This window comes from Corvus hawaiiensis, chromosome 7 (genome assembly GCF_020740725.1).
Source record: "Corvus hawaiiensis isolate bCorHaw1 chromosome 7, bCorHaw1.pri.cur, whole genome shotgun sequence".
Taxonomy (NCBI): Eukaryota; Metazoa; Chordata; class Aves; order Passeriformes; family Corvidae; genus Corvus; species Corvus hawaiiensis.
In genome coordinates, this window is record NC_063219.1 from 17,237,913 (window position 1) to 17,257,006 (window position 19,094).

A 19,094-nucleotide genomic window follows, 5' to 3' on the forward strand; every position below is an offset into this window, starting at 1 on the left:
TTTATGTGTAATTTTTAAATTTTAAAAAATAAAACCCTTTTTAGTGTCAAAATCCTTAAACACACACACACACACAAAAACATCAAACAAACAAACAAAACCCCAAACATTAAAAACCCCCCAACTATCTTTTCAGGGAAGAACACATTCAATACTGGAAATGCTAGGAGTTAGAAAGATAAGACTCCAGAAGGCGAAGTTGTTGACTTCTATTCACATCTTAATACCATATATTTTTTCTGTTGTTCTAGTAGATTGTTTTTTGACAAAGCTGTATTACTTATTTGATAATGCAAATTTCTAAAATAAACCAATATTTTTAAGTTCCTGAAGTACGAAAGAAAGCTGTCCACAAAGAAAAAATACCTCCTGCTGTACCTAAAGAAGAACCTTCACACTTTACAGGTATAAGAAATTTTAAGTACAATTTGAAGGATAAAAAAAATGCTGTCATACATATATTATTTTGAGAGCATTCTGTTTATCATGAACTAGAGTTTACTTAACAGCTTTGCTTACCTGAAACAGTAAAAATTTAATTAAAAAAAATACCATCTGTAGTTCTTAAAATTAAATGCTACTTGAGATCAGCCCAAAAGGGAAAAAAATAAAGAAAAAGTGACAGAACTTAGATAGGCAGGACCTATCTCTGCGCTCAGTGTAGTAGCTCAGTTATGACATATAACGCATCTTTCTTCTGACAAACTGCAGAGGTCAGATCAGGGTAGAATATGAGGGGTCTTTCACCCCTTATTTGAAAGCATCCTAATTTTACACATGGATATAAAATGGATATCTTCAGAGGAGCTTGAATATTTGATTGTATTTGTTATTTATCTAACATGTTGTCTTGTTTTCTGAAGATACTCTAAGTTAATTTAAGTGTTTAAACTAATATCTTTCAAGTACATGAAGTTTATGAGGAGATTCACATAGAAGAAGAAATTTCTACTGTTCATAGGAAAGAGGAGGCTCCAGCACCTAGAGGTATATGACTTCTTCATCACCTCTTCCTACAAATTGCTAAGTCTTGAACTCCAGGAAAATTAAATTATTCATGTCCGTGTTTTAGTCCTTGTTCAGCATAATTAATATTTGTATTCATTCTTCCAGTACCTTAATTATATGAAAAACTTGAGATTTTTCATGACGTGTCTTTCTCTCGTTAAAATGAACTAATATCTTTAAAGTGCCTGCAGTCATTAGGAAAGCTGTTCCAGAAGAAAAAGCACCTACTGCTATGCCTAAAAAACCAGAACCTGCTCCTGTGCTTAAAAGACCAGAATCTCCACCGTCTAAAGGTATTTTGAGAGCCTGGTAGAATTCAGGTCGTTCACTGATAAACATCTTTACTTTCTTACATGGTTTCTGATTTAATAGTTCATGGTCCATGTGTTAGATTTGTGATGTTTATGTTGTATATGTCCTATTTTCTGTTTTCTGTTTCTCAAGTTGTGTTTAAGTCATAAAATTGAAATCAAAATCAGTAAATAGCTTTCAAGTGACTGAATTGCCTAGCAAAAGTATTCCTGAAGAAAAACTCTGCCTAAAAAGACAGAAGCTCCCAAAGGTATAGGTCACCATATTCCTTCATTCTTTCTCTACAAGTTTCTTCTGTCCCTTGTACTGTTGCTGTCCAAGTATTAAAAATTAGTTGAGTTTATCTATTTCTTCTACCCAAGAATAACCCAGAAATTGTATCAGAAGCTAGTAAAAGGGACTAGAAAGAAGGGAAGCTCTAGCTCAGTTAACACGCAGTGAGATTTACAGAACATTTTCACTTCATGGGTACAGTCAGAAATTCAATCAATACTCCACCTAGAAGTACATTCTATCCTTCTGTTTCACATTGCTCATGTTAAACTTAGGGGTCAATTGATTTCATTTTGAATGGAAATAGAATTTGCACAGAAACCATCTGTTACAATTCACTCAGGTATTTTAGAGCTCTGTCTGAACTAGCAGTTTGTGTGGCATTAAAAACTGTCAAGCCAATGGCAGCACACCTTATCCCACCCTAGTCATCATCACATAGTACTGCCAAGCATCAGTGAAGAACTGTGTTATGTGTGACATTTAAAATGCATTTTATGGAAGTTCAACTTTTGCCATGACTTCTTTAGCTTATTTTCATCTTTAGCATAGCACATCTAAAACTGCATGAAAAAAGATCCCAAGCAAAATCACTTTCAACTTATTCTTTGCCAGAAGAGTAGAACAAAGAAGATTTCTCAGAAGTTGTAACTGTTATCAAAGCATCCTTATACATCTACTTGTTTTGTCACATCCTTATATATCTATGTGTTTTGTCTTATGTCTCTGTATTGAATGTTTAATTTTTGTAATTTTTAAAACTACATTAATATCTTTAAAGTGCACAAGGTACCTATGAAATCAGTAAATGTTTTTGTACCTAAAAGACCAAGAGTAACACCACCTAAAGCTTGTATGTCAATAACAGTGTCTTTCTAAGGAGGAGATTTTTCTCTTGAGCATTAGAGCTTGTAGTAAAACTCAATTATCAAAATCCTAATAGTACATAATAGTATACAACATTTTTGCATGACATCTCTTTTTATATCTTTCATTTCTTTCTAATATGCTTCTTGTGATACTCTTTCTTCTTTACAATGTAAATATTTTAAATGCTTTAAATATTAAAAAATTAATGCTGTTTTCTTTAAAGTGCCAGAGGTGCCCAAGAAAATTCCAGAAGAGAAAGTGCCCACTGCTGTCCCTAAAAAACCAGAACCACCACCAGCCAAAGGTATGTTGCACTACAGAAAATTAAAATTTGGCAGGGGAAAAAAACCTCTGTATTGATTGTGCAGGTTAGTTATATGATCGTTTGTGTTTTCCTGTTACTTTTACCTTCTGTGCCCATTGGTCTATATCTGTTACTGATTTAAAATTCTTCTCTTTTGAATCATAGCTGTAATCTGTACCAGTGTGTCAGAAATACTGATGTGGCTGGGTAGAGACGCAATTGACATTTGAGAACAGTAAGAGAAAAGAGAGGAGGAGAAAAGAGGGCCTCTGTGATATGAAATAGTCCTGACTCATGACGAAAAATTAGCCCCAAAAGAGAGTATAGAATGAGTGATACAGATGCCTAATACAGAAGAAAAACTTCTGTGCACAGACAAAAAAATGATACCAAGAAGTGATCACACATAGAAGAATGTGACAAAGAATACAAAATGGACAATGTCAGTCCCAGTCAAATAGAGATTCAAGAGATGGTTGAATAAAACAGAAAAATAATCTAATGTAGAAGAATAAACTCCAGAAGATTCTGAGGTTTTTCTTCAGACTTTACAGGGACATAAAATAACCTTAACACAACAAACCTGTCAAATCAAAGGCTTTATTAAAAACCTTTGCCATTTCTACTGAAAAGTTTTGAACATGACTGTAAAATTCTGTGTAACTGAAAATAATCTCATTCCCAAAGGGCCTGAAGGACCCAAGGAAGTAGATGTAGAACAAAAAAATCAAAGTGGCTGTGCCTAAAAACCCGGAATTTATACCAGCTAAAGATACTTAACATTATAACAAAAGTACAGAATCAAAAAAAAAAAAATTCTTTTCTTGTTTTAACAAGACAGGAGACAGTATTCAAGACCTCTGTTAGCATTTTCTTCTTTTGTCAAAGGTCTTGCACGTGAGCAAATGTTTTGAGTGAAAAAAATAGATCTTTGTAGATGGTGTTTACACTAAGAGTGATCTGCTCTTATGTTTTAGTCTTATGAAATCCTGATAGTAAAAAGTTATTGATATTTTTTGAATGCTGGAGATACCAAAGGAACTGGTCCCAGAAGAGGTTTCAGTTAAACTATCAAAGAATCCAGAACATCCAGAGACTAAAAGTAATTGTATGCAAGGAAAGAAAACCCTTTAGTTTTCTAGGGTACCACTTTAACATCGTGGTAATTTACTTTTATTATTAATGTATTATAAAATACTTTGTTTTTTCAATTGTAGTTTTTGCATCTGTAACTCAGTGAGGCAGCAGAGCGAATTTTCTCTAGCAAAAGGAGAAATTACATATTCACATCCAAAACCACTGATGCTTTTGATGTCTCTGAGATTTACTTTTTCTTAGTGTCTCAACACTGCAGACATATCTTCAAAATGCATATAAATAAAATTAACTGCTTTTTTTTTAAGTGCCTGAGGTGCCCAAGAAAGTGATTTCAGAAGAAAAAATACACATTGAAGTTCCTAAAAAACCAGAACCTCCACCACCCAAAGGTACATGTTCAATAGTAATAAGACTGCACACAAATTTTAATCTGTTGCTCTAAATATTATCTTTCTTACATTTGTGTTAGCAACCTTTTCATATATTTTATACAATATATTTATAAGCATTACAGATTGTGTTGTCTTCTTCATTTGTGAATAGCTCCCAGTAACAGTGGCTACTAATAGTGTGTGTAAAGCAATATGGAAAAAAAACCCAAATGGTATATGAAGGTGGCCTTTTTTCTGATGCTGTGAGGTATTTTTTACTTTGGAGCTATTGTTGCCTTTTTATTTATTAGTAAGAATTCCTATTCTTCAAATTCCTGAAACTAAAATAAACAAATATCTTTAAAGAACCTGAGGTGCCGAAGACAGTTGTTCCAGAAAAGAAAATACCTGTGCAAAAAATACCAGAACCTGTGATTGTCCCAGAACCAGAGGCTGCACCTGAAGAACCAGAACTCCCACCAAAGGAAGGTAAGTCTCAAAACTAATAAATAACAAAAGCAATGTTTTTCCTCTTTTCTTTAACATTGTAATTATCCAAGCCTTCTGTTTTCTGAAATTCTAAATTATGCTTGTTCTATTTATCTGCATATGTGTGTGAAACAGACATACATAGTTGGTTTTTAAAAATAGTGGTAAATCTTGGATGTCTGAATTGCCTGTATGTTATATTTCAGCTCTTCTTACTATTTTCACATATTCTTACTATTCTACCTGCTTGGGTTCATGAAAACCACCACAGCCAGTAGCTTAAAAGTTATAATAGGAGAAGAAAAGAAAGTACCCACTCTAGTAGCTAAGAGCAGAAGATACCAATATAATTGAAAAACCAGAAGCTCCACCAAGAAAAACTAGATGCCATCACTGCTATTTCTTGAAAGGATCTTCAGCATATTGTCTGAAATTAATATCTTTTGTCCTGTCCATTCTGTTGGCTATTACCATGGCTTTTACTTATATCTTAAGTTATACTATTAGTGCATGTGTGTACTTCCGTATGGGAGCATGAGTTTTGTGAGGGGGAGTGTGTATGTGTGCTCTTGAGAGAAAAGAGAGAAAAGCCAACATGTCATATATTCATCATTTGAATGGCCAGCATAAATGATTGACACCTGATATGTTTTTAATATTTTCATACAATTGTGGTTTTATGTTTTATGGTTGACTTAATTTTAGTATGATGTCAGTGCAGTTGTTAAATTGAGAACTAATATCTTTTATATACATAAAGTGGCCAAGACAACTTTGCCAGAAAAGAAAGTACCTGTTCCAGTTTCTCAAGAACCAAAGTCCATTGCAGGACACCCAAAACCAAAGCCTCAAGAGGTGGAACTGCAAGAACCAAAAAAGGTGGGAGTGGCCCGAAAACAAAAGCCTGTAAAGGCAGTTCAAAAACTAGAGCATGTTCTGACATCTGAGGAGCCTGAGACTGTTTTGATACGCCAAAAATCAGAATCTGTTGCAGCATCCCAAAAACCAGAGCATATTGTGGTGCCTGAGAAACAAGAGTTTATTGTGGTACCTGAAGAACCCACGCCTGATATAGAACCTCAAAAACTAAAAGAGGGTGTGATAGCCCCAAAACAGAAGTCCATTGTGGAATCCCAAAAACTAGGACACGTTGTAGTGCTTGAGAAACAAGAATTTGTTGTGGTACCTGAGGAGCCCATGCCTGATATAAAACCCCAAAAACTAAAACAGGGTGTGATGCCCCCAAAACAGAAGCCTGTCATGGAATCCCAAAAAGTAGAGCATGTTGTAGTGCTTGAGAAACAAGAATTTGTTGTGGTACCTGCAGAATCCATGCCTGATGTAGGACCCCAGAAACTAAAACATGGTGTGATGCCCCCAAAACAGAAGCCTGCTGTTGAACCCCAAAAACCAAAGCATGTTGTAGTGCCTGAGAAACAAGAATTTGTTGTGGTGTCTGAGGAACCCAAGCCTGATGCAGCATCCCAAAAACTAAAACAGGGTGTGATGCCCTCAAAACAGAAGCCCATTGTGGAATCCCAAAAACTAGGACACGTTGTAGTGCTTGAGAAACAAGAATTTGTTGTGGTACCTGAGGAACCCATGCCTGATGTAGAACCCCAAAAACTAAAACAGGGTGTGATGCCCCCAAAACAGAAACCTATCATGGAATCCCAAAAAGTAGAACATGTTGTAGTGCTTGAGAAACAAGAATTTGTTGTGGTACCTGAGGAATCCATGCCTGATGTGCCACCCCAAAAGTTAAAATATGGTCTGATGCCCCCAAAACAGAAGCCTGTCATGGAATCCCAAAAAGTAGAGCATGTTGTAGTGCTTGAGAAACAAGAATTTGTTGTGGTACCTGAGAAACCCATGTCTGATGTGCCGCCCCAAAAGTTAAAATATGGTGTGATGCCCCCAAAACAAAAGCCGGCTCTGGAATCCCAGAAACCAGAACCACTTATGGCCCCTGAGGAATTTGAGCTCATAGTGGTGTCTGAAGAGTCAGAGACAGTTGAATCAACCCAAAAATCAAAGCGTGTTCTGGTGCCCCCTAAAGCAAAGCATTTTGTGCTGCCCCAAAAAACAGAGTTTGTAGCAGCTGAAGAAACAGACATTGCTGCAGATTCCCAGAAATCAAAGCCTATTGCAGTGTCCAGAAAAACAAAGCTTTTTGTGCCAGAACCTGTCATGGTGTCTGAGGAACCAGAAACAGTTTTAGCACCCCAAAAACTAGAGCCTTCTACACCACTTCAAAAACCAAAGCCTGACGTGACATCCAGAGAACCAGAGTTTGTTTTGGCACCGGAGGAACCACCACCAGCCAAGGTGGCCGAAAAGGAAGATAATGTTGCTGCTAAAAAGCGAGCACCTGCACAGCCTAAAGGTACCTCTTATGCAGGGGATCTCTTTTCCTTCCCTTGAGTATGTTGTTTCACCACTCATTTTAAAGCTTAATACACATAACTAATAGATACTAATATCTTCAAAGAACATGTAGGGCCTGAAAGGCTGTCCCATCTAATTTCTCTAGCTGCTTGGGAAAAATTAAAACCTCCATCAGTCAAAGCTACATGTTATCATGAATACATGACAATCATCCTGAATCTTCTCTTAAGTATTATTTTGATCTCCTTTGTTCTGTCTGTCGTTTTTGATCTGTTTTAAATGATGCTTGCTAAACAAATCACGTAGAGTATGTGTGTGCTAAATTGTTACTTCAAAACATGTCTGTTGTCCCTTGTGTTTCAGTCTCTGTATTTAAAACTGAGTTTTATTGTAACTGTAAAATGAAATGCACTAATATCTTTGAAGTGCCTGAGATGGCTGAGAGGACTGTTCCAGAGAAGAAAGTGCCCCCTGCTCTATCTAAAAAAACAGAAGCTTCACTTCCTAAAGGTACATATCACCACTATTATCATGCTAAGGAAAGGTGCTGTTTGCCTTTTAGGTTTTTTTTTTAATGACTCTCGATTTAAATTGATCTTTCCCTATATACTCTGATATCAAAAATATGGGACAGATGCACCAAATATGAATTGCTGCACAGGGGTGTGAAATGTTTCGTCAACTAAAACCATCTAAACTTTTGTTGTACTTGGTTTATGTCATATCATGCAGATATGACTACCTGTCTACCAAAGAAATGCCAAAAACTTACAGATGCAAGAGAAGGAATTCATAACGGTTGTTCACATTATTAGTAGGGATGGCTTCATACATGGTTTAGTGGGACTGGGCCATGTTATATTTACAGTTAGCTTTGATGATCTTAAAGGTTTTTTCCAACCTAGATGACTCTATGATTCTATGAGGAAAGACAAACAGAAACTAAAGGTTTCAGCAGAGGGCAGCAGTTTTAGTACACAGAGCAAAATAATCATAAATATCTCTATGTATCTGTATCATGGAGTGGACTATTTTCTTTAAACAGTTATTCATAATTTGCCTGTATTTTGGTCATACATAAACATTTTTGACTATGGGATTTGCAAAGCTGTTACTTTGTATAAGTAGCAATAAAGAGCTGTAAAGTTACTGTGAGCATGTGATACAGTGAGCCTTTAAAAAGGCATTTATAATTGAAATACAAAAAAATTACTTAAGACACACCAAAACCAGACACTATACATTGACGCAGTGATGCATCATTTCAATTCTTGTAGAAGTCCCAAGCACTGGCCAGAGAAAACATGCCCTCTGCCACCAGATTCTCCCCATCCTAAACACAATGACATTCCTCAAGTGAAGTACCACCTAAAAGCGATGATATAATCATTTAGATAATTGAAATTAATATAACAGGAAACAGTTATAAGCAACATCTAGTGATCAGAAAGAAAGCCAGGAGACAATAGAGGGAAAATATGAGCAGTTAAAGAGAGGAAACATACAAAAGATAGAAAAATAAAGGTGAAGTCAACCTGAAGGATAAAAATAGTGATAGTATCCAAGTGACAAGTAAAAAGATGGCAATGACTGCCTAAACCAGCACAGAATACAGTCATTTATGGAACATGGCTGGTGCACAAATACACTAGGATTCCATAAATAAACCTCTGATCATCTGTTACTAAGAAGCCAGATATATTTTCTACATTTCCATCCTGACCAAGAAACAAAGACCACACAGAGTTCACACCTCCTGTGTGATGCATTGGGCACACTGGTCATTCCACAGGTTGGAAGCAAGGCAGAGCTGATGACTGAATGTAACCACAGCACGCTCTCAAAAACAACTGTGTGCACGTACTACTGGTTGTCTTATTGTTACATCGACATCTGCAGTGCCCACAAAACTAAATACACTAATATCTTTGAAGTTCCAAAGGTGCCCAAGAAAGCTGTTCTGGAAGAGCCTACCCCTGTAACTGTGCCAAAAAAGCCAGAGCCAGCAGCAGTTCGAGGTACCTGTCGCTTTGTGCATCAGTCTGAGTGAGACTGTCCTTACTGTCTTACATGTTATTTCTGATGTCTGTCGTTCTGTTCATTTGTGATTTCCTGAAATTTCTGAAATTCCATGCTGTGTAGAAATTCTACTATTAGAATGGGAAAGAGCTTTCTAATTTGGATTTTTAATGAAAACCTCTGTCTTTATCATTTTGCCAAGAATCTCAAGTAATATAACTTTTTTATATTACACAGTCATGACACGGCAATATTAAAAACAGACAAACAGGAAAAATAAACCACAAAACACCTAATCACTTCAGTGAAAATAAGCAGGAAAAACAGGTTTAATGGACTGTGAATGAACTGAAGTTAGTATGGGAAAACAAGACCCAAAGTAAAAAGAGGAACATACCTAGACAGGACAGTCGTATTTTAAGACTTAGGCATACAGACCTCGATCCCAAATAACAAATAGTCCAAACTTTTTATTAGTGCAGAACTTAATCAAATGTGTGGTCAACCAGCATGGTCTGAGCTCTCTTCTGACCATAACCTCATGGGGACCCTAGAAATTTGGTTCCTCAAATCTACAATTGCATTGCATATAATTATTACATACAAGACCACAGATGTTCTGTATCTGTGCATCACAATTCTGTGTCACTCCTGCTCGCTATGCAGATGGCTCTTTTAGCCTCACCAAATGCAATATCTAAATACAAGATTATAGAAGCATTGAAACCTAACTCAAAAGCCCCCACAAACACTGGAAAATAATTGAAAAAACAGAAGGGAAATAGAAGTGAGTAGTAACAATAACGTAGTAAAAATGATGGGATTTCTGTTCCCCGCCCTGTCTTGTGCCTAAACTGCTAAACGTAAAGCACCAGCAGATTCATGAGGAATGGTAACAGAGAAGACATGAGCTGAGGTTGCTCCCAGAGAAAAGCCAGATGCCAGCAGGGCTGAGAATGAAAGGCTCTCCTCCTCGAAGGGAGGAAAGGCTGCTAAATACCCTAATTCACACCTCACCCTCAAGCCTATGCATAGCCAGCAGTTCTCTCACAGAACCTACCTGGTGTCACTGCTCTGTGTCTGTGTCCTGTGGGGGTTTGTGTGTGTGACCAAGTGAGAGAGAGAGAGACATGGGTTGATGCTCTGAGACCACTTTGGTTATGTTCATGAGTGCATCTCCAGTTTACATTTCACTGTGCATCCTCCTGTTGTATGTATAAAACTGACTGCTACTAATATCTTTGAAGCACCCGAGGTGCCCAGGAAGGCTACTCGTGAGGAAAAGATACCTGTGCCCATTGCCAAAGCACCAGAGCTTCCAGCACCCAGAGGTACCTGTCTTCATGGATAACTTAACAAAGAAGATATTTCATCTTCTTCTCCTCAGCCTTGTCCTACCCTCTCCTGGCCTGTCTCTGTTTCCTGACTGAGACTGTCAAGGCTGTGTGTGCTGGGAAAAGGGTGCTGCGCGGTGTGTGAGGGTTGGAGCTGGCTGTTGTGATGTTCTGTGTCTGTGTCACCCTGCTTGTTGTTCCTGCTTGCCATATGTTCTCAACAATGTAAAATGAAATGCACTAATATCTTTGAAGTGCCTGAGATGCCTGAAGCCGAGGTCCTGGAAGAAGAAGAAGAGGTGGAAGCACCAGAAGAGGTGGCAGCAGTTGCTGAGCCTGGAGAGCCAGAAGTCTCTCCAGCTGAAGGTATAGGGTGGTGTTCTGAAAGAGTCTGCCATGACCTCCACGTTGCTGCAATGCTCAGTGTTCTTTGCCCCTCTGCCCTGTGTGGGGAGGGATGAGAGCAGCATTTGGTCATTTGGTATCTCTTTGTGCCTGTACACTCCTTGCCAAAGAGGGTGGGGTTTTCCAGAAACCCCCCCTCATAAGCCTTGGGCTCTTTGCAGTGAGTCCACCTTAGGCAGGAGTATTAGCTGAAGAGGACTCCCTGGTAGTCTGTCAAGTGTTTACTTTCCTGCTTTCCTGCTTGCCATTTGCCTGTTTGCTGACCTTAAACTCAGTCAAGTAAAAGGATCTAATATCTTTAAAGTGCCTGAGGTGATTGAGGAGGAAGAGGCAGAAGAGGAGGTGCCAGTGGTCATTCCCCCAAAGCCTGTGCCTGTGCCCAAGAAACCTGTGGCTGTGCCAAAGACACCAGAACCTCCACAAGTTAAAGGTATATCTTCTGGAGAGACTTGCTTTTTCTTTCAGTGTATTGATTAATATTTTCATTTGTTATCCCTTCTTTTGTGTAAGATTTGTTACTTGTCCTTGACCCTTAACCTCTGCCGTTCCTGTCTTTGCGCACGACTAACCAACCAGTCACTAGAGGAATGTTACAGTGCTTAGAAATATCTAAACTCTTTGATTGTTACAATCTTTCCTACTAATTTAACTGTGAAATTAAGATGAAATAATATCTTTAAAGTGATCAAGGTGCCCAAGAAAGCTGTCCCCCAAGAAAAGATGCCTGTTGCAGTACCCAAACAACCAGAACCACCACCAGCCAAAGGTACAGGTCTCTATCAGTATCATCATTAGAAAAAAAGTCATGCTCTTCTGGACTTTAGTTAAACTAATTTTTTTATGATGACCTGTCAGAGATAGGTGCCTAAGAAATATGAAGTGCAATGTGGAGTGTCAAAAACATGGCAGAAAAACTAGATTTCATTCCTTGAAAAGTATCTCTAGCTTACCGAACTTTTAATAAAGTTTAAGAATTAACATTTACTGTTTCAACAAAATAACATGCTTTTCTAAAGAAGAGCCTGAAAATAAGCCTTTAAGTTTAAAGAACAAAACATTGCATCCCGAGATTTCTAATAGATGACAGCAGCAGAGTAAGTTCTCTACCTCTTTAAAAGTAAGGTAATGCCAATGTACATGAGGAATTTTTGCTAGCAAATGACTGGATGTATCTAGTGATGATCTTATTATGATATTAATAGAACCAGGAAGAGAAGAGAGAATATAAGAGGTGTGTGTATTTCTACAGGAGAATTTAAATGACAGAAACTGTGGAACATAGAAACTTAAGAGGAGATGTAAAGAATGGAAATAATTGATAGAAAAAAAAAAAGATGGTAATGATAAATCAAATGCTACTTTCCTAAAGAAAAACTGTTTCAATGACAAAGTAGTTGTGAATTATATATGGCTGATACACAAATACACTAGGATTCCATAAATAAATCTCTGATCATCTGTTACTAAGAAGCCAGATATATTTTCTACATTTCCATCCTGACCAAGAAACAAAGACCACACAGAGTTCACACCTCCTGTGTGATGCATTGGGCACACTGGTCATTCCACAGGTTGGAAGCAAGGCAGAGCTGATGACTGAATGTAACCACAGCACGCTCTCAAAAACAACTGTGTGCACGTACTACTGGTTGTCTTATTGTTACATCGACATCTGCAGTGCCCACAAAACTAAATACACTAATATCTTTGAAGTTCCAAAGGTGCCCAAGAAAGCTGTTCTGGAAGAGCCTACCCCTGTAACTGTGCCAAAAAAGCCAGAGCCAGCAGCAGTTCGAGGTACCTGTCGCTTTGTGCATCAGTCTGAGTGAGACTGTCCTTACTGTCTTACATGTTATTTCTGATGTCTGTCGTTCTGTTCATTTGTGATTTCCTGAAATTTCTACATTCCATGCTGTGTATCAGTTAGGAATTTGATAATGCAGTATTTTGTATAAAAAACTCAAATTATATTTTGATTTTACTATATTGGTGCCTTATTCTGAAGCAGTAGATACTAAAATGTTTATTTTAACGATCATATGTTTTCCATACAGATGCCCAAATTTGTTATCTTAAATTGACAAGAGTCTGCATGGCTCTTCTGGCAGACTCAGGTAGTGTATATAATAGACAGGAATCTGTTGAAATGAAAACCCAATTTTTACTCAGCAGTGCACAAGTGCAGTAAGAAGTGACAATATACAAAGTTTTAAAAGAAATTGCTGACACTCTTAGGGTTTATAATAAAGAAAGAATCATTATCAAATCCATTGCACTGTACAGGCTGTGGAAGTTGCCACAGTGAAATGAAAATTGAAGCAAGAGAGGTACTTAGGATAAGAAAATAAGCAAAAAAAAAAAAAAAAAGCATAAATGAAGAATGGATATATAGAAGGACAAAAATAGGGAAAAATGAGAGAAACTGTGTTACTCATCCTATCACTACCCAAACTGCTAAACGTAAAGCACCAGCAGATTCATGAGGAATGGTAACAGAGAAGACATGAGCTGAGGTTGCTCCCAGAGAAAAGCCAGATGCCAGCAGGGCTGAGAATGAAAGGCTCTCCTCCTCGAAGGGAGGAAAGGCTGCTAAATACCCTAATTCACACCTCACCCTCAAGCCTATGCATAGCCAGCAGTTCTCTCACAGAACCTACCTGGTGTCACTGCTCTGTGTCTGTGTCCTGTGGGGGTTTGTGTGTGTGACCAAGTGAGAGAGAGAGAGACATGGGTTGATGCTCTGAGACCACTTTGGTTATGTTCATGAGTGCATCTCCAGTTTACATTTCACTGTGCATCCTCCTGTTGTATGTATAAAACTGACTGCTACTAATATCTTTGAAGCACCCGAGGTGCCCAGGAAGGCTACTCGTGAGGAAAAGATACCTGTGCCCATTGCCAAAGCACCAGAGCTTCCAGCACCCAGAGGTACCTGTCTTCATGGATAACTTAACAAAGAAGATATTTCATCTTCTTCTCCTCAGCCTTGTCCTACCCTCTCCTGGCCTGTCTCTGTTTCCTGACTGAGACTGTCAAGGCTGTGTGTGCTGGGAAAAGGGTGCTGCGCGGTGTGTGAGGGTTGGAGCTGGCTGTTGTGATGTTCTGTGTCTGTGTCACCCTGCTTGTTGTTCCTGCTTGCCATATGTTCTCAACAATGTAAAATGAAATGCACTAATATCTTTGAAGTGCCTGAGATGCCTGAAGCCGAGGTCCTGGAAGAAGAAGAAGAGGTGGAAGCACCAGAAGAGGTGGCAGCAGTTGCTGAGCCTGGAGAGCCAGAAGTCTCTCCAGCTGAAGGTATAGGGTGGTGTTCTGAAAGAGTCTGCCATGACCTCCACGTTGCTGCAATGCTCAGTGTTCTTTGCCCCTCTGCCCTGTGTGGGGAGGGATGAGAGCAGCATTTGGTCATTTGGTATCTCTTTGTGCCTGTACACTCCTTGCCAAAGAGGGTGGGGTTTTCCAGAAACCCCCCCTCATAAGCCTTGGGCTCTTTGCAGTGAGTCCACCTTAGGCAGGAGTATTAGCTGAAGAGGACTCCCTGGTAGTCTGTCAAGTGTTTACTTTCCTGCTTTCCTGCTTGCCATTTGCCTGTTTGCTGACCTTAAACTCAGTCAAGTAAAAGGATCTAATATCTTTAAAGTGCCTGAGGTGATTGAGGAGGAAGAGGCAGAAGAGGAGGTGCCAGTGGTCATTCCCCCAAAGCCTGTGCCTGTGCCCAAGAAACCTGTGGCTGTGCCAAAGACACCAGAACCTCCACAAGTTAAAGGTATATCTTCTGGAGAGACTTGCTTTTTCTTTCAGTGTATTGATTAATATTTTCATTTGTTATCCCTTCTTTTGTGTAAGATTTGTTACTTGTCCTTGACCCTTAACCTCTGCCGTTCCTGTCTTTGCGCACGACTAACCAACCAGTCACTAGAGGAATGTTACAGTGCTTAGAAATATCTAAACTCTTTGATTGTTACAATCTTTCCTACTAATTTAACTGTGAAATTAAGATGAAATAATATCTTTAAAGTGATCAAGGTGCCCAAGAAAGCTGTCCCCCAAGAAAAGATGCCTGTTGCAGTACCCAAACAACCAGAACCACCACCAGCCAAAGGTACAGGTCTCTATCAGTATCATCATTAGAAAAAAAGTCATGCTCTTCTGGACTTTAGTTAAACTAATTTTTTTATGATGACCTGTCAGAGATAGGTGCCTAAGAAATATGAAGTGCAATGTGGAGTGTCAAAAACATGGCAGAAAAACTAGATTTCATTCCTTGAAAAGTATCTCTAGCTTACCGAACTTTTAATAAAGTTTAAGAATTAACATTTACTGTTTCAACAAAATAACATGCTTTTCTAAAGAAGAGCCTGAAAATAAGCCTTTAAGTTTAAAGAACAAAACATTGCATCCCGAGATTTCTAATAGATGACAGCAGCAGAGTAAGTTCTCTACCTCTTTAAAAGTAAGGTAATGCCAATGTACATGAGGAATTTTTGCTAGCAAATGACTGGATGTATCTAGTGATGATCTTATTATGATATTAATAGAACCAGGAAGAGAAGAGAGAATATAAGAGGTGTGTGTATTTCTACAGGAGAATTTAAATGACAGAAACTGTGGAACATAGAAACTTAAGAGGAGATGTAAAGAATGGAAATAATTGATAGAAAAAAAAAAAGATGGTAATGATAAATCAAATGCTACTTTCCTAAAGAAAAACTGTTTCAATGACAAAGTAGTTGTGAATTATATATGGCTGATACACAAATACACTAGGATTCCATAAATAAATCTCTGATCATCTGTTACTAAGAAGCCAGATATATTTTCTACATTTCCATCCTGACCAAGAAACAAAGACCACACAGAGTTCACACCTCCTGTGTGATGCATTGGGCACACTGGTCATTCCACAGGTTGGAAGCAAGGCAGAGCTGATGACTGAATGTAACCACAGCACGCTCTCAAAAACAACTGTGTGCACGTACTACTGGTTGTCTTATTGTTACATCGACATCTGCAGTGCCCACAAAACTAAATACACTAATATCTTTGAAGTTCCAAAGGTGCCCAAGAAAGCTGTTCTGGAAGAGCCTACCCCTGTAACTGTGCCAAAAAAGCCAGAGCCAGCAGCAGTTCGAGGTACCTGTCGCTTTGTGCATCAGTCTGAGTGAGACTGTCCTTACTGTCTTACATGTTATTTCTGATGTCTGTCGTTCTGTTCATTTGTGATTTCCTGAAATTTCTACATTCCATGCTGTGTATCAGTTAGGAATTTGATAATGCAGTATTTTGTATAAAAAACTCAAATTATATTTTGATTTTACTATATTGGTGCCTTATTCTGAAGCAGTAGATACTAAAATGTTTATTTTAACGATCATATGTTTTCCATACAGATGCCCAAATTTGTTATCTTAAATTGACAAGAGTCTGCATGGCTCTTCTGGCAGACTCAGGTAGTGTATATAATAGACAGGAATCTGTTGAAATGAAAACCCAATTTTTACTCAGCAGTGCACAAGTGCAGTAAGAAGTGACAATATACAAAGTTTTAAAAGAAATTGCTGACACTCTTAGGGTTTATAATAAAGAAAGAATCATTATCAAATCCATTGCACTGTACAGGCTGTGGAAGTTGCCACAGTGAAATGAAAATTGAAGCAAGAGAGGTACTTAGGATAAGAAAATAAGCAAAAAAAAAAAAAAAAAGCATAAGTGAAGAATGGATATATAGAAGGACAAAAATAGGGAAAAATGAGAGAAACTGTGTTACTCATCCTATCACTACCCAAACTGCTAAACGTAAAGCACCAGCAGATTCATGAGGAATGGTAACAGAGAAGACATGAGCTGAGGTTGCTCCCAGAGAAAAGCCAGATGCCAGCAGGGCTGAGAATGAAAGGCTCTCCTCCTCGAAGGGAGGAAAGGCTGCTAAATACCCTAATTCACACCTCACCCTCAAGCCTATGCATAGCCAGCAGTTCTCTCACAGAACCTACCTGGTGTCACTGCTCTGTGTCTGTGTCCTGTGGGGGTTTGTGTGTGTGACCAAGTGAGAGAGAGAGAGACATGGGTTGATGCTCTGAGACCACTTTGGTTATGTTCATGAGTGCATCTCCAGTTTACATTTCACTGTGCATCCTCCTGTTGTATGTATAAAACTGACTGCTACTAATATCTTTGAAGCACCCGAGGTGCCCAGGAAGGCTACTCGTGAGGAAAAGATACCTGTGCCCATTGCCAAAGCACCAGAGCTTCCAGCACCCAGAGGTACCTGTCTTCATGGATAACTTAACAAAGAAGATATTTCATCTTCTTCTCCTCAGCCTTGTCCTACCCTCTCCTGGCCTGTCTCTGTTTCCTGACTGAGACTGTCAAGGCTGTGTGTGCTGGGAAAAGGGTGCTGCGCGGTGTGTGAGGGTTGGAGCTGGCTGTTGTGATGTTCTGTGTCTGTGTCACCCTGCTTGTTGTTCCTGCTTGCCATATGTTCTCAACAATGTAAAATGAAATGCACTAATATCTTTGAAGTGCCTGAGATGCCTGAAGCCGAGGTCCTGGAAGAAGAAGAAGAGGTGGAAGCACCAGAAGAGGTGGCAGCAGTTGCTGAGCCTGGAGAGCCAGAAGTCTCTCCAGCTGAAGGTATAGGGTGGTGTTCTGAAAGAGTCTGCCATGACCTCCACGTTGCTGCAATGCTCAGTGTTCTTTGCCCCTCTGCCCTGTGTGGGGAGGGATGAGAGCAGCATTTGGTCATTTTCTATCTGTATGTGCATGACCTTTAGCTCATTCAAGTAAAACCAACTAATATCTTTAAAGTGCCTGAGGTGATTGAGGAGGAAGAGGCAGAAGAGGAGGTGCCAGTGGTCATTCCCCCAAAGCCTGTGCCTGTGCCCAAGAAACCTGTGGCTGTGCCAAAGAAACCTGTGGCTGTACCCAAGAAACCAGAGCCTGTTGCTGTGCCAAAAGTACCAGAACCTGTTCCTGTTCTTAGAAAACATACAGTTCCTTCAGTTAAAGGTACATACATCAGTGACTGAGCATCTCCTTCTCTCTATTTTCTGAATACCTTTCCCCTTGTTTCACTGATGTATGCAGTGCCAAATGAATAATCTGCTGCTTAAATTTATTATTCTTCATATTTTGTATGCCCTACTCTTTTTAGTCGTTGCACTTTTCACTATGATGTATATATATATGTCTTAATATTCACAAAAATGAAAATTTACTAATATCTTTAAAGAACCTGAAGTGCCAGAGAGAACTATCCCAGAAGAGAAAGTGCCTCTTACAACACCTAAAAAGTTACAATTAGAAAAACCAGAGCCTCCTACAACCAAAGGTACATATTGCCAGGAGGCATCTCCTGAGAAGAATTGTTTCTATATTCTTTCTTTTCTTTGTTCATAACTGAGTCTATAAAATTTGTCAGTTGAATGTAGCCTACCTTGAGAAAGACTGGAGCAGAGTCTTTCATGGTTATGGCCACTGTTACTGTGATTTTGTGTGTGCTAGATGTCTTTGTCTTTTTATGTTTCATATGTACATTTATATACACACAGATAAAAGAAAATTTTTTTTTTTAAGTGCCTGAGGTACCCAAGAAACCTGTCTCAGAGGAGAAAATACCTGTTGCTATTCCTAAAATACCTGAATCACTACCAAGTGAAGGTTTGTGCCACCATAGATTTTACTCTAAGAACAGTCCTTTGTCCTGTTCTTCCAAGTATAAGCTTTAAAGTAGAAATTTTCCTTTTTCTCCTATTGTGATGTTTGTAAGTTGTTCACTTCATATTTTAGATTATATTAGTCAATATTTCTTGTATCTGTTATTATATATTCATATTTGGAAGGCATATGCTCCTGCCCAGGAGAAATCTCTTGGAAGATAATATTAAATTCCCACTAAATTGGAGTCTCTCAAAAGTTAGTATTTATGTTGCTGTTATAATAAATTAATTGAGGGCTTTGAGATTTTTATTCTTTCCTGTTGCAATGACTCATCCACAAATTTAATGTTTAGTTTCTATTGTATACCTAAAAAATTCTATCCTTCACACAATCCTGACTCATGCTTAGAAAAGAAAGTAGTTTTTCAAAATCTTCCATTAACTGCAAAGGTAACAGATACTGAGTGATTACTTATCCTAATGTGTATTTGTCTGTGTCTGTTGGAGTAGATTTGCTTTTAGTTATATCTGTATAACTGTTCATGTGAAATGATCTTATAATTGA

At 38.5% G+C, this 19,094-nt stretch overlaps 2 protein-coding genes across 13 annotated transcripts in view; both read left to right on the forward strand.

The window, feature by feature from the left end:
* The window catches only part of TTN (titin), a 245,176-nt gene that overhangs the window by 116,694 nt on the left and 109,388 nt on the right, over positions 1-19,094 (forward strand). For all 12 annotated transcript variants that reach the window (XM_048308565.1, XM_048308553.1, XM_048308560.1 and 9 more), the window contains 3 exons: positions 2,687-2,767; positions 4,171-4,254; positions 4,603-4,725. In XM_048308565.1, coding sequence (XP_048164522.1) covers positions 2,687-2,767; positions 4,171-4,254; positions 4,603-4,725 — 288 coding nt within the window. The remainder of the gene's footprint in view (positions 1-2,686; positions 2,768-4,170; positions 4,255-4,602; positions 4,726-19,094) is intronic.
* On the forward strand, positions 6,579-17,926 carry LOC125328252 (titin-like). Its single transcript, XM_048308574.1, has 16 exons — positions 6,579-7,111; positions 7,540-7,623; positions 9,048-9,131; positions 10,380-10,463; positions 10,722-10,832; positions 11,176-11,301; positions 11,554-11,637; positions 12,585-12,668; positions 13,716-13,799; positions 14,058-14,168; positions 14,512-14,637; positions 14,890-14,973; positions 15,921-16,004; positions 17,052-17,135; positions 17,394-17,504; positions 17,679-17,926. The coding sequence occupies exons 1-16, from the start codon at positions 6,598-6,600 to the stop codon at positions 17,897-17,899; spliced, it is 2,076 nt and encodes a 691-aa protein (XP_048164531.1). The 5' UTR covers positions 6,579-6,597; the 3' UTR covers positions 17,900-17,926.